At 41.6% G+C, this 26,305-nt stretch overlaps 1 protein-coding gene across 1 annotated transcript in view; it reads left to right on the top strand.

Moving 5' to 3' along the window:
• Window positions 1-3,026: 3,026 nt before the first annotated feature.
• Window positions 3,027-26,305, top strand: part of ZMYM4 (zinc finger MYM-type containing 4) — a 45,913-nt gene continuing 22,634 nt past the window's right edge. The window contains 8 exon segments of the mRNA XM_072136853.1: window positions 3,027-3,077; window positions 8,109-8,624; window positions 15,562-15,623; window positions 18,849-19,019; window positions 19,632-19,710; window positions 23,158-23,422; window positions 23,649-23,823; window positions 25,593-25,805. Of these exon segments, the coding sequence (XP_071992954.1) occupies window positions 8,117-8,624; window positions 15,562-15,623; window positions 18,849-19,019; window positions 19,632-19,710; window positions 23,158-23,422; window positions 23,649-23,823; window positions 25,593-25,805 (1,473 nt within the window). The 5' untranslated portion in view covers window positions 3,027-3,077; window positions 8,109-8,116.

Below are 26,305 nucleotides of genomic sequence, written 5' to 3' on the forward strand. Positions count from 1 at the left end.
AAAAGCTTCTTCAATCTTTTTCCCGAACCCATTGCATTAATGTAAATAATGAATAGTGATTTTTTAATTCTTCCTTAATCAGAACTTTGGATCCCAATAGGTTATACCTCTCCAGATATTCATATTTCGACCTAACGTCAAACATTTTTTTCCATATTACAATCACCTATATAAGTATGTAGCAATAGATTATTTTCCATAGTCTGGGAGGGTTAACCCTCCTTCTTCAATCAGTGCATATAGGTTTCTCAAACGTATCTGTGTCCTCTTGCCCCCTATACTAAATTCCTAATTATAATATCTAATAACTTGAACACTTTTTTTGCTATCACTAGTGGACTATTCTGAAAAACAAAAAGAACTTGTGGCAATATCATAATTTTGCATAGGACCAATCTTGCTGCCAGGGATAGATTAATTTTTTTCAAATGTCTTCAGTTCCATGCAGCACAACCCCTCATGGCGCCCCTAAAAATACCACAGTCACTTACAGTATAATGGATTGTGTTCATTAATATAGATTATCCTCTATTCCCCACATAAAACATCCTTTATATAGACCCAGAATAAATTATAGTAAGTACAGCACCCAAAATTATATGTACCACACACCCTGAACTACTCCTTGACAAAGATTAATTGTGAATCGAAACGTTGCACTTTTTTCTATGCCTGTGTGAATAAAGGTTTAACCTTTTTTCATCATATTGGATGCTGTGGCCTTCTCTCCTATTTTTGTCTTGGACTATGGATCCTGCACACTAGGACCCTGGGCTGCGTGCATCAAACAAACAGCTATTGGCAAATAGATTGGTTGCTGTCTTTTTTCTTTTTTTTTACACCCTGAACTACAGCACTCAGCTAATTTATATACACAACCATTTTATTTATATACAGTTCCCCTAATGTATTTATAACAGCCCCATATAGATAATTAAATGATACACAGCCTTCCCCATTATATAAACAGTCCCCCAGTATATTCATACCCCTGTATATACACAGGCTACTCCAGTCTATACACAGCCTCCCCTTGTATACATCCCCCCCCTAAGTATATAGACAGCTTCCTCGTGTATACACAACAACCCCCCCCCCAAAGAAATAAAAATAATAAATCAGCTACATATCTCCGGTTACACTCCCATGCAGCCATTGCCGTCCTCATCGTCTCCTCTTCTCCCTTCGAAGGCTATGTGCAGGGATGCAGGAAGCGTGATATAACACGTGAACAGAGCGGCGCAGAAAAACAGACCTGCGCTGCTCTGTATATTATTTGTGTGTGTGTTCTTAAAGAAACAGCCACAATTTATTTCATGGCGGGTGATTTTTATAAAAAAAAAGGCTTTAAAAATTATACAAATGAGCCTGAGGGGTTCCAGGCCACATTAACACCTATGGAGCCAAGGGCCCCTAAGGCTTATTTGCATCATGTTAAAAGCCTTTAAAAAAAATATGCAAAAAAAACCCCAAAACAGGGCAAAATAAGCAAAAATAAGAGCAGATCTTGGCAGAGGGGACACTTGGGTTACAATCCTTCGTCCTTGTGGTAGATGTCCTTTAAATAGATCACTGAATTACAGCTACACTTCAGTAGTAAAATTTCTGAAGAAGGAACCATAACTGATTTAATGAGCCATTCGCAGTTTCACCGAAGAAATTCTACTCAGACCACTTTCCAAAACAGACTTCCCTTATATATAGCCTGTGTCTTGCCATTTAACCTCACTGTAGAATCACAGTCAAGTATTCACATTTGACATTTAGGTCTATGGGGCTACTGATTTAGTGCTTATTCAGCTCTGCTTTTGCAGTACCAAAGATTTTAAAAGGGAACTGTAACATACATGTTTGATCAATACTCTGTGCCACATTCTCTTTATTTTGGTCTTGCAGAAATCAGACTTATATAATGGATGGAAATCCCATTCTTTGGGAACCATCATTGAATATCTTTCCCCGCATTCAGTGACAATCACACAGGTGCTGAATGTAATACAATAATTCCTTACACACGTGATCCTCACATGACCATTACGCATGTTTTCATCCAATTGAAATAGACATAGATTTGGGGCCAACAGAGATTTTAATAATGGCAAGGAACTCATACAGAAAGTCCCACACTTCTCATTAAAGGCTGATTACACTTTGTTAGAATGCTAGAATCATCCTTTAAGTTTTTATAGATTGTATTTTTTTTGAAGACCAGATAATTTGAAAAACACATTATTTCTTTTTACAATAGGTAAATAAGCTATTTACTATACTGGTACCTTCAACCTGTATAAGTTAATATATTTCCTTGATATACTGTTTCAATTAACACCACATTCTTCATTGTTTTCTATGCATTTTGTACATGCAAACCCAGATAAACACTACCTTCAATTTTCAGAATTTAGGTGTCTAGATGTCATTTTGACATAAATTAGAACTGGGCTCTGAAATTAAAAATCTCTTGTACTTTTAGGGGAGCAAACAAAATGGAAGCAATTAAAATGTGTTGCTGTTCCTTTAAGAGTATGTTGCTGGTGAAACGATTGCATAAAGTGCGCAGGCGCAGAACCCTCCTCCCCACGCATGGCTGTTTGCTTAGTTCCCGCCCTTCAACCTTGCGCTTGCGTACTTTCCAGGGTCTACGGACTGAACCATCTCATCAATTAGAAATGGGGGGATTCAGACCGAGTTCATAAAAGCATTCGGTGTCCGCTGGCTTACGCATGGCATTTCCTGCATAGTTTCTCGGTAGATAGTGTCAGCGACAGACCACGCTGATGACATGGTGAGGCCATATTGTCTGAATGGGCAGGTGTGTGAGCTCAAATTAGAAAATTGTTTGTCCCCCTCTCATTGCCGTGGAACTGTCTTGACCCGCCCACCTCTCACCCCCTCTGCGGAGTGTTGCAGTTGGACGGGTCCGGGGCCGACATGGCGGAGCGGCGGGACACAGAACCCGGGTTGGCCGGGGGGTAAGGACCGGTTTTTGGGGAGTGGCCAACCGGGAGAGCACTAGAGCTGGGAAAAGGCGGGCTGGAAACCTGCGCACATTCATAGCCAGGTCTCTGGTACCTTGTGTATGTGACCCGCGCTGCACCCACACTCCTGTGTCTACTGTATGGATGTGTATTCGGTGCTCATTGAGTTGTGTGTAATTGGTGGCCTCGTGTGTATTGAGCCTGATGGCTTCCCCCCCAGTGCAGGCAGAGTTTGCCCACACATCCCTTGTGGATGTACAATGCTGCCCATGGACGAGTATGCCAGTATTGTGCTTCCCAGTGGATGTCAGGGTGTTTTGACTCTGTTCACACTTTGGCTGCTCCTAGGTTCCTTATTGCTGTTATGACTGAAAATGAGAGCTTCAGCTATTAATGACTTCAACCCCAAAAGGGATTTCTCAGACTTCTGAATCTCTTTCAGCCAATTGTGGTTTGGTAAACACTGTGCTGATCAGGGGCTAGCATCCTTACTGGCTGATTGATGGTAGGCACCCAGGGCTGATGATGGCACAGCCTCCAATTATTGTCCATGATGCTGCCAGATTTCCAATGTTGAAGGAACAGTCAGTAGATTTTAGTTCACAGATAACCCACTTGTTTTACTTATAGTGTTGACCATTCTAATCATTCGCCTTAAAAACTGTGTTGTAGAATCGTGTCAGGAGTAAAGTCTGAGTAGAAGCCCAGCTATACTCACTTAGTTTGCACTGGTTTATTCACAAATTACTTATAGGGGTTCTCACACCTTTTGAGGTCCCGCTACCCTGTGTAGATTAAAATCTGATCAGTTGGATTCCTGTTCTAAATAATTGTTGGAGCAGCAGTTCCAGGGTAAGGCCTGCTGCTTCATTCAGTACTTTGGGAATGTTGGAAATTGCCTGGCACAGCGTCTTGTTATCACTGGATTATCAGCGCTATTCTTGGCAATTAATGACATTTCTTTAGTATTGAATTTGCTGCAGCACACACACCTGTACATTTATTGGTGATGATGGGACTCCTGTTTTGAAATATTTTTGGGGATAATCACAACCCCTTTAACTGCAGATGCACTAGAATCTGCTGGATTCTTCTCAGAAATCCACCATAATACATAGACAAAATTCTAAAACCATTTTGACAGGGACATGTTTTAGAGTAGTGGTGGCAAACCTATGGCACGGGTGCCAGAGGTGGCACTCAGAGCCCTTTCTGTGGGCACCCAGCACAGAATTTGCCAGATAGGACTCAAGTCTTCCTCCTTGCTCGGTGCTATTTTAAAGTGACACCTACTTGGCTTCCAGGACTACAGGAGGAGCAAGAAGGTGTGGACAGGGATGGATTCTTGCTGGAGCTCCTGCTTTGGGTCCCCTGATTCTTCCTCTTCAGGGGACCCTGGAGGGAAGCTGCAATCCAAATGTCTTCTGCATTCTATTGTATTGGTGTCCTCAGGACGCCAATATGATTGAAATATGCGAAACAGCAGAGATCAATAGGTTACTACTCAAATTGTCCTGTTGGCACTTTGCGACATGACAATTTTTGGTTGTAGTTTGGGTACTCTGTATCTAAAAGGTTCGCCATCAGTGTTTTAGAGCCATCAATTTCAGATGAGTGAGGTCCTGACACCCAGTATGCCCCTGGTCAGCTGTTACCAGAAACCCATTTTTAGCACCCCCCAGTCCCCATAGAGTATTGTACATACACTGACAAACAGTTTTTGTATGAAAAATCAGTTTTACAAAAAAAAGTTTTATATATTAAGTTACAATACCATGTGCCCTGTGAGTAGTCAATTCGCCCCCTGGGCAGGGCTGAAGAGGAGTGGTTCCCCCACCCCACTTCTCCTCCGTGTGTGATTTACAAATGACTAATACCAGCCCTCACCCCACCTTCTTCCGTTATTGTCACGCCCCCCCCAACAGACGTCACCAATCCATGTCCGCATCATGCATTCTCGCACCTGTGTGGTCAGCATGTTGTGCAACATGTATCCGGACATACGCAGATGAAGTAGAGCAAGCTGCAAATGCGCCACGCTACGCGGCCGTGCAGGAGTTGCTACGTACTTTGCGTAGCTCCTGACGCCTCAGTGTCTAGCTGTGGGGTGTCTACATCTTAATTTCATATGCTTGTATCTGAGCTATAGAAAGACCTAGGGGCAGCATGGTGGCTTATTGGTAAGCATTACAGCCTTGCAGTGCTGGGGACCCGGGTTCAACTCCCAGGGTCAACATCTGCAAAGAGTGTGTATGTTCTCTCTGTGTTTGCGTGGGTTTCCTCCCACTCTCCAAAACATACTAGTAGGTTGATTAGATTGTGAGCCCCATGGGGACAGGGAAGGATTTGACATGCTCTGTGCAGCGCTGCATAATCTGTGTGCCCTATATAAATAAATAATTATTATTAAGACCTGTGACCAGGACAGCACAGGCTAAAAGCAGAAATCCCCTGAAGGAGCAGCATTGGGGAGAAAGAGAATAAAAAGTAAAAATTACCCTACTGCAGAGCTTCCATTGGTGACGCTCCGCAGCTTACTCTGATGATGCCCCGTTCATTGCATACATGCTGGCTGGGTCTATGTCTGCCTCAGCAGTCCTGATAAGTATTTGCTTCATTTTCACTAAAGCAGAATAGCTCTTCAAAGAAAAGGCTGCAGCTCAAGTATTGTGACCTGTGAATTGTTGCTCATCAATTAGCCTCAAGGAAACCCATTTTTTTGGATGGAGCAGAGCAGACCAAGGCAGTGGAAAGGGCAGCCCTGGTTCATAAGCGCATATACCATTTCCATGCTGGTGTGCTTGGTGTAGGTGATTGGGTCCCAGATGAGGTTCTCTATGAAGATAAGGTATTTTCATAGCCATGTGGCGGATGGTGATGAACTGGTTGTTATCCTGGCACCTTCCGATGCCACTTGGCACCACCCTTGCTAAAACCTTCCAATCCTGACATTTTCAAAAGTCTGACAAAAGCCTCTGGGAAATGCAGTATATTAAAGAAAATCTACCATCAAAATCCATCATGAAAAACCGTACTCGTATATCTTGGCACTGTGACGGTGGTAATCTTCTTATATTTGTTATCCAATGCCTCCTTCCTTCTAAAATGATCTTATGCTAATGAGCTAGATGGGCATTCAATAGTTATGTTTTTCAAATAAATGGAGTGAAAAAAGAATGTGTAACAGCTTCTCTTAATGATATGATTACCCATTAAACACTTGTTTTTGGCTTCCAAAACTGCATCTGAAAAACTGAACATGTGAGTGCACCCTCATTGGTGTCTTTCACTGTTTGTTACAATGATCAGAGCAGGTCTCCGCTCCCCCTGCACTTCCCTCTGCTGCTAGATTGCATAGGCAGGGGGAGGGTGAGACATGGTCTGCTCTTGTAAGATCAAGTGAAAATACATCATTGAGGGTCTCTGGAAACGCCCTCGGAGCCCCTCAGGATCATTAACATAATTGAGAACGTTGATTTTAGAAGGAAGGATGCCATGAATAACAGATATAAGAAGATTACCACAGTCACAGTGCCTGGATCTATGAGTAAGTGTCCCTGGTTTATCATGCTGGTTTTTGATTGTGAGATTTTGTATAGGTGCGGCACATGTTATGTATATTGGGTTATGGCAGTGTATATCTAGCCACACACATGGTATGAGCAGTATGGTTCTGGAGTGAAAGATGTGAACACACACCATCTGTGGCAAGTGTGACTCTTATCTGCCCTCATGACTCCTTATGTAATTTGCATATTTCATTCAATTCATTCTTTCTCTGTGTAATGCTGCAGAATATAAAGTAGATAATTGTGATCCTGTGCTTTATAGGTCGATGACAGGTTGTGGGCCTAAGACCCCTTTCACACTAGCATTTTTATGTGCGAGTTTGTGTTTTTTTGACATGTAGAACTCGCATTGCACTCTGATCCTGTATTGGATGGGTTTTGTCAGACTTGCATTGTTTTTCATGCACACGCGCACATTTTTATTTTAATGCTTTGGAGACACATACAAGTTCAATAAGTTTTTCTCTCAACAATTGCCGTAGAAAAAATAGACCACAGTCTTGTGCTTTTTATGTGTGTTGTCTGTGCATGAAAAACACTAATGAATCGCATCAAAATCTGATGAAAATCATAGGGGAAAACACCAGTTTTTCATGCATTAAACGTGAAGTGATCTGCAATGCAAATAAAATCCCATTGCAGATTCCTCTTCAATGCTTTTTTTTTTACCTTTCATCTATGTTTATGTCCATGTTAATTTGTGGACCGTGATATGTGTTGTGTGGATTGTTGTATGCTAAAACCAACTTGTATACAAGTGTTACCTTATGGTAATTGTGCAAGCCACAATTTTTCTCTGTCAAATGAATAGAGAAATGGCTTCCAGAAAGTTAAATCAGATGAATAGGGAACACCATATAAAGAATCTGATGGTTGTGAGGATCCATGAGGTATGTGATTGTGCATCTGCAATTGTCTTCCTTCACAAATGATGCACTGATTTTATTTCTGCAAGTTGGGCTGGGTTGTTAGATGAATTCATCTGAATATTTCATCCAACATACGATGTTGGGAGCTCATCCCTCAACTTGATGAGCGCATAGAGCAGTGGTGGCGAACCTATGGCACGGGTGCCAAAGATGGCACTCGGAGCACTCTCTGTGGACACCCAGGCCATCAACCCAGCACAGAGTCTCCAGACAGAACTCAGAACCTCCTCTTGCAGTCCCTTGTCACCCAGGATGCACTGTGATCAGTGCTATTTTAAAGCTACACATCCTTAGCTGTCTGGGACTACAGGAGGAGCAAAGAAGTGCAGACAAGGCTGCATTATTATTGGAGCTCCTGCTCTGGGCCACACAATGGGAAGCTACAATGGTAATCTGAGTTTCTCCTCTTTTCTTTCAACTGCATTGGTGTCCTTGGAAGTCAAAATCTAAGTTTGGGGAAAGAGAAAAGATGTTGTATAAACTCACTGAATGGTTCCGTAAGGCTCAGTTCCATTTTCCCCTCCTTTTCGTTGTCATTTATTTGCTATTATCATGGAAAAGAGTAATGGTCACCACTAGTGGTGGTGTGAACATAGCCTAAGCATAATTGTATTGTTTTTTTTTCCATACAGGTTGAAATATGGATTCCAGCATTAATAACAGAGAAAAGCTTGAGGTTTTAGGAAGTTCTTACAAGAAGCAGACTGCAAAGGTACCAGAAGAATCTTTATTGGATGAAAATTATTTTATGAACTCCAAGGTGCTGACGGAAATTCCAGGTATTACTAGTGAGGATGAGCAGGATTATTTGCTGACAGCCAGCACCTCTTCAGCACTACACACCCTACAGAGTATGGAAAAAGAGAGGACTACTACAGAGCACAAAACAGAAGGTGAAAGGGAAATTCTTATCAGTAACCTGGGACTAACTGATTTCCTTCCTCAGCTAAGCAAAGATTCCATGCTACAACCTCAGCTAAGCAAAGATTCCATGCTACAAACCATCCAAAAAGACTTGAGTTTATCCAGAGAGAGAGTGGTCCAAGAGTCCTATATACCCAAGCAGTCAGGCCGGCCAGGGATATTCCAAGATAAGTTCTCTAGAGAATCAGATTCCAGATCAAAAGGAAGTTTTGACACAAATCAAGGTAAATTGCATTACCTATCTAACAATATCGACATGTTATGTTAAGGTGTTTTCCATCTTGTAGGTTTTTTAAAAGTTTAAAGGGAACTCTCAGCAGGTTTCACAACAGGATAATAGTATATGGCTGAAGGTTCCATTAAACACAACACTGGCGTGTATTTGAGGAAGATATCTGCTTTTTTTATTTTTGAGAAATCACATTTTGAAAAGGTTTCTGCCTCTATTAAACTTCTGGAGCCAGAATCGTGGAGTCACCAGTGAAAACACAGGCATCTGAAGTTGAATAGATATTTTAGACACATACATGTTTTTGTTGTGTGTTGATGGGACTTGAAGCAGCATGCCATTAACCTGGTATGTGAAATCCTGTTGACAGATTCCCTTTAAACCCATTCAAATTGGGCTGGATCCAGCACAGCCGCTCTGTTGGTCCATGCATAGTAAGGAATTGTGACTATTTCCCCCTAACGCCACCTCCATGTCAAGTAAAATGGCCCGCTGGATACATAAGGAGGCCTGGAGCCTCTCAATATATCTAGCGCATACCAGGGTTTACATCACATGCTGGTGCACCATGAACCCATTGACGGGGTGTTTTTCTTTTGACTGTAGTGAACTTGATATTTATGTATAATAAATGTTTGAGAACAAAAGAAATGAGACTGGTAAAATCAACATAATAAAGCTGATCGTGCAGAATCAAGCTGAATTTAATATTTAGCAGGTCAATTTCCTAGACTTTACTATGAAGTCTATGTTGTGGGAGTGCTGGGGAGAGTGTAGTTTGGGGAGGAGACATTGTATTCCCATCTGTTCCCTGTCAATCAGAAGATACCCTTTAACCCCTTCAGGTCTAAGCCATTTAAGGGTCTGAGGACCAGGCCTAATTTTTTAAATTTGCCCTGTGTCATTATAGGAGGTTGTACCTTTGTGACGCTTTAACATATCCAGGGGACTTTGAGATTGATTTCTACTCACACATTGTACATTATACAGCAGGAAAACACCCGCGAGCTAGCACTGATCGCAGGTGTTTCTGGTAAGCCTTTGTTGCACTATGCAGCAAAGACTTACGGCTATGGAGAGGGCTTGGCCCGCGAGCCCTCTCCATGCACTGGGACCCTGCATGTGACGTAAGGGACTTTCAGAGGCCTAAATAGCAGTAAAACCCTGTAAATTATGCAATTTTAGTAACTGCACACTTCAGTGTGTGAAAAAACAACTTTAAGAATTGTGTTAACCCTTAAGATGTTTCACAGGGGTTAAAACAAAATGGAGATAGAATTTACAAGCTGTAAATTTTTTTTTTTTTTTTAGACAATGTATTAATTTTGGCCAAAAATAAAAAAAATCGTCACAAAGTATGAAATGACGAGAAAACTCCACACAGTTTGATACCCAGTTTCACCCGAGTATGAGGATGCCCCATATATGTTGGTAAACTGCTGTACGGTCCCACGGCCGGGCATAGAACGGAAGAAGCCATTGTATGGAAAGGGACTTCAGGGGACTTTTATTTATTTATTTTTTTTCACTGTTTTATTTTGTCCCAGGGTGGAACATGAACAAGTGATCATTTGGTCACTTGTTCATTGTATGATACTGAAATACTAATGTATTGCAGCATTTTGCATAGGCTGATATTAGCACTCTTATCGATCGGCGCAGCGATGCACTATAGACGCCGCGGTCACACTGACCCCGGCGTCTATAGGGCTAAACAGGCGGGAACGCTTTAGTCATGGTCGCGGCTGTTACTGAGGGATCCCGGCTACCGGGAACTGCAGGGATCGCACAGGCTCAGCTTCTGATTGCCGTTAACGTGCGGGAACTACCCGCATCCTATGATGTAAAATCACGTGCGGGAAGGGGTTAAAACTTGCAAATTTTTATTGTTTTATTGGTTGGTTTGCCTTGCATGTGGCATTGAATCCTTTATATGAATGGATCGCTGAATGGTTTTACAATTTCTTCTCAATAAATTACAATATCAGCAAAAAGTTTTTTTTTACAGTAATTAATTTCAGAATGTGAAACTCCTATATTAGCTTACAGCCATGGAAAACCCAAAAGTCATTATCTTAAAATTTTTTTACAGTTGGTCTTGTATGATATTCACATTTTCTAACACAGAAATTTTGGTCAAAAGTATCTACAATAAATGCACTCAATACTTGGTTGGGGCTCCTTTTGCATGAATCTATGCAGGGTGGCATGGAGGCAATCCACTTACGGCACTGCAGAGGTGTTAAAGAAGCCCAGGTTGCCTTGATAGTAGCCATCAACTCATCTGGGTCTGGTGTCTCCCATCTTCTTGACAATACTCCATAGATTCATGGGGTTAAGGTCAGGGGAGTTTGCTAGCTAATCAAGCACAGAGCTATTGAGCAGGTATTGGTACTTTTGGCATTGTGGAAATGAAAATTCCTTCTCCAAAAAACTTGCTGGCAGAGGAAAACATGAAGTGCTTTAAAATTTCCTGGTAGATGGCTGCACTGACTTTGGTCTTGATAAAGCACAGTTGTCCTACACCAGCAGATGACATGGCTCCGTAAACCATCACTGATTGTGGAAACCTCACTCTAGACATGGGTTGTGCCTCTCCACTCTTCCTCCATACTCTGGGACCTTGATTTCCAAATAAAATGCAAAATTAACTTTCACCTGAAAACAACCCTCTGGACCAGTGAGCAACAGTCTGGTTCTTTTTCTCTTTGGCACAGGTAAGACACTTCTGACATTGTCTATTGGTCAGGAGATCCTCCACACATCGAATGTGACATTTGTAGTCCATGTCCTGGATACCATTGTGTGTGGTGGCTCTTGAAGCCCTTACTCAAGCAGCAGTCCACTCCCTGTGAATCTTCCCCCAAATTTTTGAATGGCCTTTTTTTAAGAATCCTATCAATCCAATCTTATCCCGGTTGCTTGTGCACCTTTTTATACCACACTTTTTCCTTCCACTCAACTTGCCATTAATATGCTTTGATACAGCATTACTGCCTTCTGGACATCTGTCAAGTCAACAGTCTTCACCATGATTGTGTTGCGTTCTCAACCAGACTAAGAACCTTTTACAATGTTTCGGAAAACTTTGCAGGTGTTAATTATTCAAATTTTCTGAGATAATGAATTTTGGGTTTTGCTTGGCTGTCAGCCATAATCATCAGCATTAACATAAATAAATAAACACTTGAAAATGTTCAGTGTTTGCAATGACTCTATAAGAATTTCACTTTTTGAATGAACCCTTTCACGACCCTTGACGTAATAGCACGTCACAGGTCGGCTGCAGGTGCATGGAGAGTGTGTTAACCCGCACATCGCTGCCAGCAGAGCTACCGGAGGCTTGTTGCGCCGTCATCTTGTTGGAAATCGTCGCAATCCGTTGCCATGACAGCCTGGAGTCTGCTGCAATGGATTTCCAAGGTCACAAGTCTTTAGTTGTCCCCAGTGAGCAGAGGTTGAGGCTAACGCATTGTGCTCAGTCCCATAAAAATGGTGTTGAAGAGGTTAACGCTGGTTATGATAAAGAGCTGTCAAAATACACTGGTGGAGATTTATTATGCCGCCGCCTACCAGTTTTCTGGCAGATGGGGCACATGAATCTCCCCTTCGTACTAGTTTCTCCGACCGGCACACGTCTTTGGGTGGGCAGGTCAGGGAAACTCCAGGACTGTTAGATTCGCCATAGTCTCTGCCGCAAAACCGCCAGAGACTATAGTGCAGGGGTCCCCAAACTTTTTACATAGGGGGCCGTTCACGGTCCCTCTCAGACCGTTGAAGGTCTGGACTAAAGTAAAAAAAAAATAAGAAATTCCTCTGTACATTGCACATATCTTATACTGCTCCTCCATCATTAAAGGGAACCTACCACCACGAATCTACCTATAAAGGTAGATCGGGTGGTAGGTGGATGTAAGGGACGTGAGGATTAGCTCTTTTTAGAGCTAATCCTCACGCCCCCGCTAACTTTTGGTACACTTTCTTGAGCTAATATGTAAATTTTGTTATGCGGCTACTGGGGCGTGGAATAGCCGGCACGAGGCTACACAGTGTTGCGCCCCTGTTGCGTGCGGCGCGCAGCTTCTCGTAGCTGCGCGCCCTCGTCCGTCATGATGGCGTTCTGCGCATGCGCAGAACGCAGGCCGACAGCTGAGCAGTCCCAGCTCCGAGGCCGGAGCTACTGCGCCGCACGCAACAGGGTAGGAGGTGTAATGTGGCTACTGGGGCGTGGAGTAGCCGCGCTGTGTAGCCTCGTGCTCGGCTACTCCACGCCCCAGTAGCCGCATAACGAAATTTACATATTAGCTCAATAAAGTGTACCAAAAGTTAGCGGGGACGTGAGGATTAGCTCTAAAAAGAGCTATCCTCACGTCCCTTACATCCACCTACCACCCGATCTACCTTTATAGGTAGATTGGTGGTAGGTTCTCTTTAATTATTGTCTATACTGCCCCTCCATCATTTAATTATTTTCTATACTGCCCCTCCGTCATAAATTATTTCCTATACTGCCCCTCCGTCATAAATTATTTCCTATACTGCCCCTCCGTCATTAATTATTTCCTATACTGCCCCTCCGTCATTAATTATTCCCTATACTGCCCCTCCGTCATTAATTATTCCCTATACTGCCCCTCCGTCATTAATTATTCCCTATACTGCCCCTCCGTCATTAATTATTCCCTATACTGCCCCTCCGTCATTAATTATTCCCTATACTGCCCCTCCGTCATTAATTATTCCCTATACTGCCCCTCCGTCATTAATTATTCCCTATACTGCCCCTCCGTCATTAATTATTCCCTATACTGCCCCTCCGTCATTAATTATTCCCTATACTGCCCCTCCGTCATTAATTATTCCCTACACTGCCCCTCTGTCATTAATTATTCCCTACACTGCCCCTCTGTCATTAATTATTCCCTACACTGCCCCTCTGTCATTAATTATTCCCTACACTGCCCCTCCGTCATTAATTATTCCCTACACTGCCCCTCCGTCATTAATTATTCCCTACACTGCCCCTCCGTCATTAATTATTCCCTACACTGCCCCTCCGTCATTAATTATTCCCTACACTGCCCCTCCGTCATTAATTATTCCCTACACTGCCCCTCCGTCATTAATTATTCCCTACACTGCCCCTCCGTCATTAATTATTCCCTACACTGCCCCTCCGTCATTAATTATTCCCTACACTGCCCCTCCGTCATTAATTATTCCCTACACTGCCCCTCCGTCATTAATTATTCCCTACACTGCCCCTCCGTCATTAATTATTCCCTACACTGCCCCTCCGTCATTAATTATTCCCTACACTGCCCCTCCGTCATTAATTATTCCCTACACTGCCCCTCCTTTAAAACGCCAGTCTTAATGAATTCTCCCCAACTTTTTCATACTTTGGTGTACGGAGCGGTGCGAGGTGTCATTTCTTGCAAAATGATCTGACATTTACATTGCTACCATTTTGAGGACTGTGCAACATTTGGATCACTTTTTATAAAATTTTTTATGTGATGTAAAATGGTATAAAAGTTGCGTTACGGATATTTGGGCGCTATTTTCTGTTAAGTGGTTCCCTGCTGGGAATAATCGTTTTTATATTTTGATCAGGCATTTTGGGACGCGGCAATACCTAATGTGTTTGGGATTTCTACTGTTTATTTAGTTTTGTATATGAACATGGTCCAGCTCAAATCCACTAAAACTTGTCGTTTAATTGAAACTTGTTTACTTTATTCATGGCAAGTTTTTAAATTTTGTTTTATATCAGTTTTAGGGAAAGGGTGGTGATATGAATTTTTAATACTTTATACATTTTTAAAAAATTTTCACTATTTCTTAGACCCTCTAAGGTATTTTAACCCTAGATCGTTCCTACCATATACTGCAATACTACTATATTGCAGTACAAGTCGGTCCCCTACTTAAGGACACCAGACTTAGACGGACCCCTCTGCCCACTGTGACCCCTGTTGAAGCTTTCTGAATGCTTTACTATTGTCCCAGGTTACAATGATCAGCTATAAGGTGTCTGTAATGAAGCTTTATTGATAATCCTTGGTCCAATTACAGCAAAAAATTTTGAAACTCCAATTGTCACTGGGGCAGAAAAAAAAATTGTCTGGATCTACAATTATAAAATATACAGTTGGACCCTGTATTGTATGTAAACTGGGGACTGCCTGTATATGGAGTTTTTACATAGGATTCATTACAATAATCCACTGGTTCATTGTAGCAAATCTACTGAAACCATGCAGCATCTGTTCTGACAAAGGCCTAAGGCTGTCATGGCAACCGATCAAGGCTCTCCGATAATGTTCAGGGGAGCATCAAAGTCAACAAAGATGGCAGCGCCCCGTCTTTTTAAATGCCATCGGCAAACAAGGGGTTAACACCCGCAAGCACCGACCAGTGGGTGGGTTTTAACGATGGGTCTTTGCTGCAATATACAGCAAAGCCCATCTCTGTATGAACCCGTGAGCCCTCTTCATACACCCTTCATAGCTCTCCAGATATATCAGTTGCAGAGCGTGAAGGGGTTAATAACCAGTTGTCCTGAATCCTTTCCCACTTAAAGGGAACCTGTCATCAGAAATTGACCTACTCCCCTTCCAGTTTGTTGTCAATCATATTAACACCTCCTGTGGTTGCATAAGCTCACCTCTCTGACTTTATACATGTACTATTGTAGTTTATAAAATGGAGCCAAGAACTGTCCTGTACAAGTTACAGAATGCAGTCATAAAAAATGAAAGTGCTGACAGCCATTTCAGGGCGGTTTTCCCAGCTGTACATTATCCGCAGTGTGACTGGAACATAGAACTCTTCTTGACAATGGAGTCTACCTTCTTCACAGTTATGTTTAGATGGATGTGCAATTTTCAAATATGTTTAACTTCAATCACAATTGTATTCTCTTTCAGGTCAAATGGAGGAAACCTCACGAGGACAGTTGGCTGCACAAGCCCCAGATAGCAATTTTAGGGTAATGTGCTCATTTTGTGATTTTTTGGGACTTGTTATCAATATTTATTATATTTAGTGTAGACTTCAGTGAGTCAACAGTCGGCTCACTCACGTGGGTTGTGTAGTCTTGTGTGATCCATGAAAGAGGGTGCACGGATAGAAACCGCCGTGTCGATCAGCAAAGGAATTTCCAGTAGGCAAACGGAAAAGAATTGTATCCAGCACTCCAGAGCATGGAATTAAAACTTCATTTATTACTTCATAATAAAAATAGGTACTTGGGGCATAATTCAAATGCAGGCAGTGGTCATCTACTGTTCTGTGTCACCTAGAAACACAATAAGATAATAATTAATAAAAAATAATAATTTTAAAGAGAATCTCCTGTTTAATGGGACACCAGAATTTAGTTTTAGCTGCCATGGTTAAGGACATGTGACCATTTGAAGTGTGCCCCGTCCAGCCTGTCAGTTGAAGGCAGAATGGAGAAGGGAGATGCAGGGAAACACTTTTAAAAAGTATATTCCTGTTAACTAGGGAAAGGTATTACATATTTACAACATATTTTGGCAAAGGTTTATACAATTTTGCTACCTATTTATAAAAAAAAAAAAAAACATTAATGGGAAAATTACAAAAAGCATTTTATTTCATGTTATTTGTTCGCTAATTCTATAAATACCTAATATACCCGTGTATAAGCCGAGTTTTTCAGCACAAAAAATGTTCTGAAAAACGTCCCCTCGGCTTATACACGAGTCTACTTCAAAAAAAATGGGCACTTAAAAAAATAAACTTAAATACTCACCCTCCGATGTCAGCGCGGCTCCCCGATGTCAGCGTGTTCCGTCTTCTTTCTTGTCCGCGGCTCTTCTTCTTTCTTCCGGCATGGACGCGACCATGTTTTCTTTGTGGCCGCGCATACTATGACGTCAGCAGCGGCCGCGTCATAGTATGCGCATGCTAGAAGAAAACATGGCCGCGTCCATGCTGGAAGAGAGAAGAGGAGCCGCGGAGAAGAAAGAAGACGGGATGCACTGACATCGGGGACATCGGTAAGCCGCGCCGACATCTGAGGGTGAGTATTTATGTTTATTTTTTAAGGGCCGTGGGGGCAGGCTGGCTGTATACTACTAGGGGCTTGCTGTATACTACTAGGGGCTTGCTGTATTCCCACCCTCGGCTTGTACTCGAGTCAGTAGTTTTTCCCAGTTTTTGGTGGTAAAATTAGGGGTCTCTGCTTATACTCGGGTCGGCTTATACTCGAGTATATACGGTAATAAAACCACTTATGAACAATATTTATTCTAAAACGTAATTCTCACATATCATGAGAAAAGTAAAAATTATTATATGTAAAGCTGTTCAAAGACAACATTATTTACAATGGGGCATACCAGAACTGAAAATAATTTACCTGGACATTCATTTACCAATTACACCCAGTCACATAAAGGGGTTATTACATTTTTTTTTTTTAAATTTCCCTTTTACAGAGCCATATGAGGGCTTGTTATCTGCGCAATAAATTGTACTTCCTAGTGGCACCATTTAATATTCTATTCCATGTGCTGGTAGACTGGAAGAAAAAAAAAATTGCACCGAGAACACGGGTTAAATGTACTCTTGTCGCTCCACGAGATGAGCGAATCAGCCGGTCGCGCATGTGTCGGGCTGCCCTGTTCATCTCTATGTAGCTGACTGAAATTGCTGAGCACCGTACTCCTGTGTATAAGGCCTAACTTGTTTCATTGGGAACACCCCTTTAAACCTCTTCATGCTCTGCGACGGATATATTCGCCATTGAGCTATGAAGGTCTGAGCCCTCTTCATACAGAGATGGGCTTTGCTGCATATCGCAGCAAATACCTGTTGCTTACACCCACAGTCAGATGGCGGTTGTTAACCTCCGCGTCCCTCCTCCTCCCTGATGCCGTTTGTCTTTGCTGGCGGCAGACAAGAGGTTATCAGTTAACAGCCTCAGGTCTCACTACATGGTTTCTGAAGATTCATTACAATGAGCCAGTGGATTATTGTAATGAATCTTATGCAAAAACGCCATACACTGCAATACTGTAGTATTGCATTATATGGTAGGAACAATCAGACCATCTAGGATTAAAATACCCTAGGGGTCTAAGAAATGGTAAGAAAAAAAGTCTAAAAAATGAAAAAATTTAAATTATAAAATATTAAAAATGTAAATACCCTTAAACTGCTATAAAACTAAATAAACAGTAAAAATCACAAATGCATTAGGTATCGCCGCGTCCCAAAGTGCCCGATCTATCAAAATATAAAAAATGCTATTGGCGGCGGTGACCTCCATAACGGAAAATAGCGCCCAAATGTCCGAAACTCGTCTTTTACACCATTTTGCATCACAAAAAAAAATGTTAGAAAAATTGATCAAATTGCACAGTCCTCAAAATAGTAGCAATGAAAATGTTGGCTCAGTTTGCAAAAAACGACTCCTTGCGCAGCTCCGTACACCGAAGTATGAAAAGCTATTAGCGTCAGAAGATGGTGATTTTTCTTTTTCGTACACATTCATTTAATTTTTGAAAATGTATTAAAACGCAATAAAACCTAACCATAAATTTGGTTGTAAAAGTCTTAAAAACTGAGCCCACAAGATAGTCACATGTGTTTTTTTTATCCAATTTTTACACATTTCGAAATTTTTTCCAGCTTCCCAGTACACGGCACGGAATGATAAATAACATCTTGAAGTTAAATTTATTATGCTCAAAATAAGCCCTCCCACAGGAAAAAGTTAGGGTATTTTGCGCTCATTTCTTGCTCTCCACCTACAAAAATCCATGTGTCCTTAAGGGGTTAAACATCTCCACTCACTCATTGTTCATAGGTTCAAAAAGATAGAGGGTGCGGTCTCTCCACAGGTAACATAAATTGATGGGGGTGATATATAATAATCTATGTTTAGTAGTGCTGTCATTAGTGCAGTGGACAAGTGATCTATCATAAAGAAATGAGACTAATCCAACCAAAGTCTACAAGACAAAGAAAACCAGAAACATCAGCCTCTGCTGTTTTTTCCAACGGAGGCATCAAAGGTGTGTCAAGGTGTTACAGAATGTCGGCTTCTTTAGCTCCCTATTTAGTGAGTTTGTTAAAGCTCCAGAAAGCAGACTAGCATCAATCGTCTGAGCAGTGCAGGAAATACTAGACTGAATACATATGTAGAAGTTCCATATTAATTCCGAATTTGTTTTATTATCAGGAGCCTGGTTACAGCTACAGCAGCAAGTCACCAATGGGTGAAAGTTTAGGAAGCTCGTACACTTCAGGTGTCAGGATAAAAGAGGAGCCAATGGATGAAGATTATGATAGGGCACTGGCGCCCCCACCCAGCTTTGTAGACAAAGTCAAAGATGAACCAGATAATTCGGAGGTAAGGGACATCTGAAATCAGATTTTGTTTCATATAAAACAAAGTTATTACATATCCTTACAAAATGCATTATTTTCCACTGTCCCGTTTTCCATCTTTTGTGTGACGTTTTTTTATTAGCTTTGGGTGCTTAAGAGAATGTTGGACGAACAATTGTACAGCTAACCTATATTGAAGGTTGGTTAATAAGTGCCACTCTGCTGATTATGGCATAGAATTCTGTATCTATTCCCCATTGTTCATTACTTTTGGTTCTCTAAAGTCAGATGGGTGAGACCAAGTTGTCTGCTCTAGCCCAGGACCACACATCTAGCAGTAGAGAGCCTAATAAGTTAGTTTTGGTACCCAATATGCTCATTTGGTTTTCTGCTGTTAGGTGGGTGGTCCTGGTCAAGAGCAGGCAGCCTAATGGTAGAGATATGAAAATAATAACCTTTGTAACTCAAAGATGAGAAGGGCTGGAGAGGATTCCAACTACTCAGAAATCAGTGAAGTAGCACCTAATAAAAGATGCAAATAGTTGGGTTGGTAACGATTGTGAAGGATCCTTGCACATCCTTACACTTTCACTTGATCCTTACACTTGCACATCATGTAATATTTTTGTTTCAGGAATATTCCCAGCAACCAAAAACTTCTGAAGGCGAACTTAAAATTAGTGCAGTGTTTTCAGTCAGTGGCAGTCCCTTGGGTGAGTAATATTGACTTTTTTGGAATGTATAACTTAAAGTTGGTTTTATTTAATTACTTGTGTAGGTGAAAGCATTACCGTATTTTTCGGGCTATAAGGCGCACCGGATTATAAGGCACACCAACAATAAATGCCTGCTAAAATGTCTAGGTTTATATATAAGGCGCACCGGATTATAAGGATGAATGACCAGCAGGTGGCAGACCTGTGCACAGTACAAGGCAGCTGTTGTCTGCAAGTACAGTTCATATATAAGGCACACTGGTCTATAAGGCTCACCTTTGATTTCTGAGATAATCTAAGGTTTTTTTTGTGTGCCTTATAGTCCAAAAAATACGGTATATGAAAATGGTTTCTATCACAAAGCGATGGCATATTGATAGAATATGCCGTTATCTCCTGATCAGAGAGGATTCACCTTGTTGTCCCGTCATAAATACTCCTTAGACTTTGTTCTATACCTAGTGGAGCTGTCATGTTCCTCTTCACTGTCAAGTTTTACATATTTCTTAGAATCAATGTGTGGTTCAATAAAATCCTTTTTTTTTTTTTTTTTTTTTTTTTTAAATTGAATCTTTCACTACACATACGGAAATAAAATTCCATGGGTAACTTGCCTAACCCTTAATGTTGAGCAGTATATTCTAGAGGAAACTTGCATGGTCATTAGATGTTTGTCAAATACCGACCACTAAATCGACATTGCCTATATAAATGTAAAATTAAGTAACTTTCCCCCCAAATGTACCAGTCTAATCTGCATAATGTTTCTGAATCTGAAAGTTACTGATAATTTGTCATCCAAATGTTCCCTAGACACATAACAATCTGTACAATTTTAAGCAGACGCTTGACAATATAAGTCATTGAGATATGCAGAACAAAATTCTTGAATCAGAGATGCAACCTCGCTCTCACTACTGCTATTATGTGTTTTGGTTGCCATTTGATATGACCATAAACCTAGTCCTGACTATGGTCAGAATAGTCTTACTGTGTCATTCCTATTCACTTACTGGGTCATATTCCCCTCACATGAACTCAGATCTCCTGTACTGCAGGAGCAATGGGAGGGACAGGAGGCATTTCCTGTCCAGCAGTGTGTAGAGGAAATGAGCTTTACAGTCAAGATGAGTGTCTATATCTGAGGTGGGCGCAGAGCTAAATGTGTGTTTGATTAGGTAGCAGAGCTGAGTTTATTAGCAATCTTATACCCATCTCATAACTCTGATCCATTTCATATCTCTTTATCTTTGTGTGTAAAGGCAAAACTGCAGGGGTAGCAGCCATAGCAGCTGCTACAAGGCCCACAGTGTCAGGGGCCAACCAACCTTCCACACTAAAGAATGGAGGATGTGCACCATCAAAGACATATTATGCTGCACATTGTACAGTTTGACATGTATAAAACAGTACACATCTTCCATAGTACACACTGAGCCAAATAAGAAATGCATGGTGAGGGAACAGCAGAAAGGTGGGACTAGGAATCTCTCTAGCATCCTGATATCTACTTCCCTCATGTAGTAAGCAGCTTCTTGGCTGCTTAAAGTCAGATCTATGTCCTCTGACCCCCCCCCCCCCCACATGGGATAAGACTACCTGACAGTGAGTATGTACATTTGTGTGTATAGATGTTTATATGCTGTGTGTGTAACTTGTATATGCTGTATGTATGTGTGTGTGTGTGATGTCTGTAAGCTTCATGTGTGTAATAAATATAAAATATGAGAATATGCTGTGTGTTTATACTGTATGTGTAGTAATATGATATACACTCACCGGCCACTTTATTAGGTACACCTGTCCAACTGCTCGTTAACACTTAATTTCTAATCAGCCAATCACATGGCGGCAACTCAGTGCATTTAGGCATGTAGACATGGTCAAGACAATCTCCTGCAGCTCAAACCGAGCATCAGTATGGGGAAGAAAGGTGATTTGAGTGCCTTTGAACGTGGCATGGTTGTTGGTGCCAGAAGGGCTGGTCTGAGTATTTCAGAAACTGCTGATCTACTGGGATTTTCACGCACAACCATCTCTAGGGTTTACAGAGAATGGTCAGAAAAAGAAAAAACATCCAGTGAGCGGCAGTTCTGTGGGCGGAAATGCCTTGTTGATGTCAGAGGAGAATGGGCAGACTGGTTCGAGCTGATAGAAAGGCAACGATGACTCAAATCGCCACCCGTTACAACCAAGGTAGGCAGAAGAGCATCTTTGAACGCACAGTACGTCGAACTTTGAGGCAGATGGGCTACAGCAGCAGAAGATCACACCGGGTGCCACTCCTTCCAGCTAAGAACAGGAAACTGAGGCTACAATTTGCACAAGCTCATCGAAATTGGACAGTAGAAGATTGGAAAAACGTTGCCTGGTCTGATGAGTCTCGATTTCTGCTGTGACATTCGGATGGTAGGGTCAGAATTTGGCGTCAACAACATGAAAGCATGGATCCATCCTGCCTTCTATCAACGGTTCAGGCTGATGGTGAGGTCATGGTGTGGGGAATATTTTATTGGCACTCTTTGGGCCCCTTGGTACCAATTGAGCATCGTTACAACGCCACAGCCTACCTGAGTATTGTTGCTGACCATGTCCATCCCTTTATGACCACAATGTACCCAACATCTGATGGCTACTTTCAGCAGGATAATGCGCCATGTCATAAAGCTGGAATCATCTCAGACTGGATTCTTGAACAAGACAATGATGTCACTGTACTCAAATGGCCTCCACAGTCACCAGATCTTAATCCAATAGATCATCTTTGGGATGTGGTGGAACGGGAGATTCGCATCATGGATGTGCAGCCGACAAATCTGCGGCAACTGTGTGATGCCATCATGTCAATATGGGCCAAAATCTCTGAGGAATGTTTCCAGCACCTTGTTGAATCTATGCCACGAAGAATTGAGGCCGTTCTGAAGGCAAAAGGGGGTCCAACCCGTTACTAGCATGGTGTACCTAATAAAGTGGCCGGTGAGTGTATATAGTACATCTGTAAAGTTCTGGAGCTCTTTATTGATATGTAAATTGAAGCCAGAAGTTCTTTTGCCATCCTGAGTATATTTAAGAATTTTGTCTTTGTGGGAATACCCCTTTGAGGGGATATATACCAGGTATTAAAATCTACTACTTATACTTTTTTTTTTCCTGATTGTGGATTTTAATATTCTATTTTAGGTACATAATTATGGGCACTGCCATCTTGCTGCAGCTTGTTCTATTATCTGACAGCTGTTTAATAGATATCTGCACATCGGTTCTCATGACCACAGAAAGCCTCATACCCTTTAAATGAAGGCTGGATATGTGTTCTAGTATTTAGGTGTAATACTCCTTTGTTTGTGTATGTGGTCTATTTGTTTTTTGTCATCACCTGCATGTAACAATACAATTTTGTAGTTTTTAAACTAACTGTATGGTGATTCACATATTCTGCAATAGCCCCCCAGCTTTCCAGTGGATTGCAAACACCCCTGAGCTCCCCGGGAGTGAACAAATCTGTCCCAGCAGTTCCAGCTGTCCCTCCACCCTCTGTCAGAGTTTCCTGTTCAGGATGCAAAAAGATTCTTCAGAAGGGACAGACTGCATACCAGCGGAAGGGATCTACACAGCTCTTCTGTTCCACCCTTTGCCTTACTGGCTACACTGTACCTCCCTCCCCAAGGCCAGTTCCTGCTGCCAAGAGAACCTGCTCCAGCTGTTCAAAGTAAGTAGCAATTCCATTTAACTTCACATCATACTACTTTCAGAACTTACCATTGGTTGATTTGGTTTGTGACTTCTCTTTTGCCTGGGAACTGGAAAATCCCAATAATTTGTTCACCTATTTAGTTTTTATTATTAGCAAATCTGTTTGGGAAAATCTAGTAAATAAAATTGTATATTCATAATATTTCCCCTCCATTCATATATTTTGTGTGTTTTTTCTTCAGATTTATTGTAGATCCCAAGGATGTTATTACAGCTCAGTTTGACAATCCTAGTGGAAGTAAGGACTTCTGCAGTCAGGCCTGTCTGTCATCCTATGAGTTGAAGAGGAAGGCTACAGTTACAATTCACACAAATAGCATTTCTACTAAGTGCAGTGTGTGTCTGAAAAATGCAGTGGTAAGTAGTCGACTCCAAAAGGTCTGTGCAAAACTTTGACATAGTGTTTTTCAATAATTACCATCCACCAAACTGCAGTACCAGATTCCAATGTGCTGAGGGTATATAGTCGTAGGACTGATTTCCTGCTGATTTTTACATTTCCCCATTTACATTGCAAATAGTTAAATCTACAGTCATCTACCGTATTTCACCGTGGGCAAAGTGTTTTTCAGGAAGAGAAACTATTCTTTACTGTGAAACTGCGATTGGCTCATTAAATCAGTTATTGTTATGCTGCAATTTATAAGCAATGAATCTTAAATCTGCACCGCTGGGTCAGTTTGTGCTTCAGCTATTTTTGGGAAACTTGTTGGTTTGTTGAGATTTGTTCCAATGGCTTGGAAATCCCTACATATAAGATATTGCAGCCAGTGGAGTATCAGTTCAGGTTTTTAGGTGGATCCCTCCAATAAGCGTCCCTCCAATAAGCGTACTGTAATAATTTTTTTTTTTTTTTTTTTTACAATCATCGCTGCTTTTGTCTCTACAGCGCAGAGGTGCGGGGAGTGTATAAAGAGGGCTCACGGGCTGAGTCCTCTTCATACACAGGGGGTGTTTGTTGTATATTGCAGCAAACCCCCACCGCTAAAAAAACGCAGTTGGTGCTTGCACCGATTGTGGTTATTAACCCTTCCACTGACAAAGCTGGTGGCATTTATAAGATTTTTATAAGATCTTTCTTTAGATCGTTGCTCCCCCAAACGTCATCAGGGGGCAACGATCGGTTGCCATGACAACCTTGGGTCTTGGTCAGACCCGGGGCTGCATTGTTTCTGTTACAATGAGCCAGTGGCTCAGTCCGTTTAAAAACCGTGCATTTTTGAATGTTTACCATGCTTTTGGCTGCTTTGAACCTGTTTATCTTAATTTCTAGTGTAGGCAGCTGTGAAACAGATTAAAACCAGCCAAACATGTGGTAAACATTCAAAAATGCAGTTTAAAAATGCTTGCTTTTTTAAATGGACTGAAAACACATGGTTTAAAACGGTCCAAAAACGTGACATGTGGCATCACCCTAAGGACACAAGTATTTTATACATAGAAATAAGGTTCTCCCTAATTTAACCCCTTACCGACACGCGCCGTAATAGTAATGGGTCACGGCCTGAGCCCTCTCCATAGCCGGCAAGTCTTTTCTGCATGTTGTAGCAAAGACATACCGGTAACAGGGGGTTTTAATTTTTGGAAATTTATGAAAACATTATAAAACCTTTACAAATTTAGTATCCCCGTGATCGCACCAACCCAAAGAATGAAGTAGACATGTCATTTGTGGCGTACAATGAAAGCCATAAAATCTAAGCCCAGAAGAAAACGGCACAAATGCGTTTTTTAACTGCATTTGGAATTTTTTTCCCGCTTCCCAGTACACGACATGGAAAATTAAATAGCATCACTATGAAGTGCAATGTGTTATGCAGAAAAAAATGAGCTGTTTAAGTGTAAAAATAAAAAAAGTTATAGATTTATATCTTTATTGAGGAGATGGAATGTTGAACCTGTACCATGGATGTATAAAATCACTGAAATTTCCAGGAGTGCTGCTTCTCTACGTCTGTTTGGTTATACACCTGGGAGTCTGGTGTACCTGAGGCTTGCACCCTAATTGGGATATCACCTAATACTCCTGTGGAGCTCCACAGCTTGTGTTTTTTTTATAATTTAATAAATGTGCAAATGGAAGAAAAATTATTAAAATATATATATATTTTTTTTTTTGCTTTTAGATCCGTCATGAAGTAAATTACCAGAATGTCGTTCACAAGCTTTGTAGTGATGTCTGCTTCTCTAAATTTCGCTCTGCCAACAACCTGACTATGAACTGTTGTGAGAATTGTGGGGGATATTGTTATAGCGGCTCTGGACAGTGCCACTTGCTGAACATTGATGGCCAGTGCAAAAAGTTTTGCAGTTCCATTTGTGTGACTGCCTTCAAGCAGGTGAATACAGAAGAGCTCCTAATTCTGTCTTCAGAATAGTTTGTGGTTTTTTTTAGAGTCGTGTGGGCAATCAAATAGAGATTCACAGTATATAGATCTGTCTGTAATAAAGGGACGAGTGAGCTATTGCATAAAGGAAATCTACCATCAAAATCAATCCTGATAAACTAGGGGGAAAATTCTCATAGAGCCATTGTTACTGGTAATCTTCTTATATTTATTCTCCATGGCCCCCTTCCTTCCAAAATCAACTTTTATAATTATTACAATGAGTCTGGGGGGTGTTGCCAAAGACCCTCTGTGCTGTAACTTCACAGGCTGTTGCAGTGAGCAGAGTAGGTCTCCCCTCCCCCTGCACGTCCTGCTGCTGCTAGATTACACTAGCACTTTGGGGCTCTGTTTAATATCTCACATTGGGGCACGAGCGCCAGCGTATGATAGCCCCGCCGCTCCTGGATGCCCCCCTTCTTGCCCCACTGGAGTGAAGATGGCGGAGAGAG

This window comes from Engystomops pustulosus, chromosome 2 (genome assembly GCF_040894005.1).
Source record: "Engystomops pustulosus chromosome 2, aEngPut4.maternal, whole genome shotgun sequence".
In the NCBI taxonomy this organism is placed as follows: domain Eukaryota; kingdom Metazoa; phylum Chordata; class Amphibia; order Anura; family Leptodactylidae; genus Engystomops; species Engystomops pustulosus.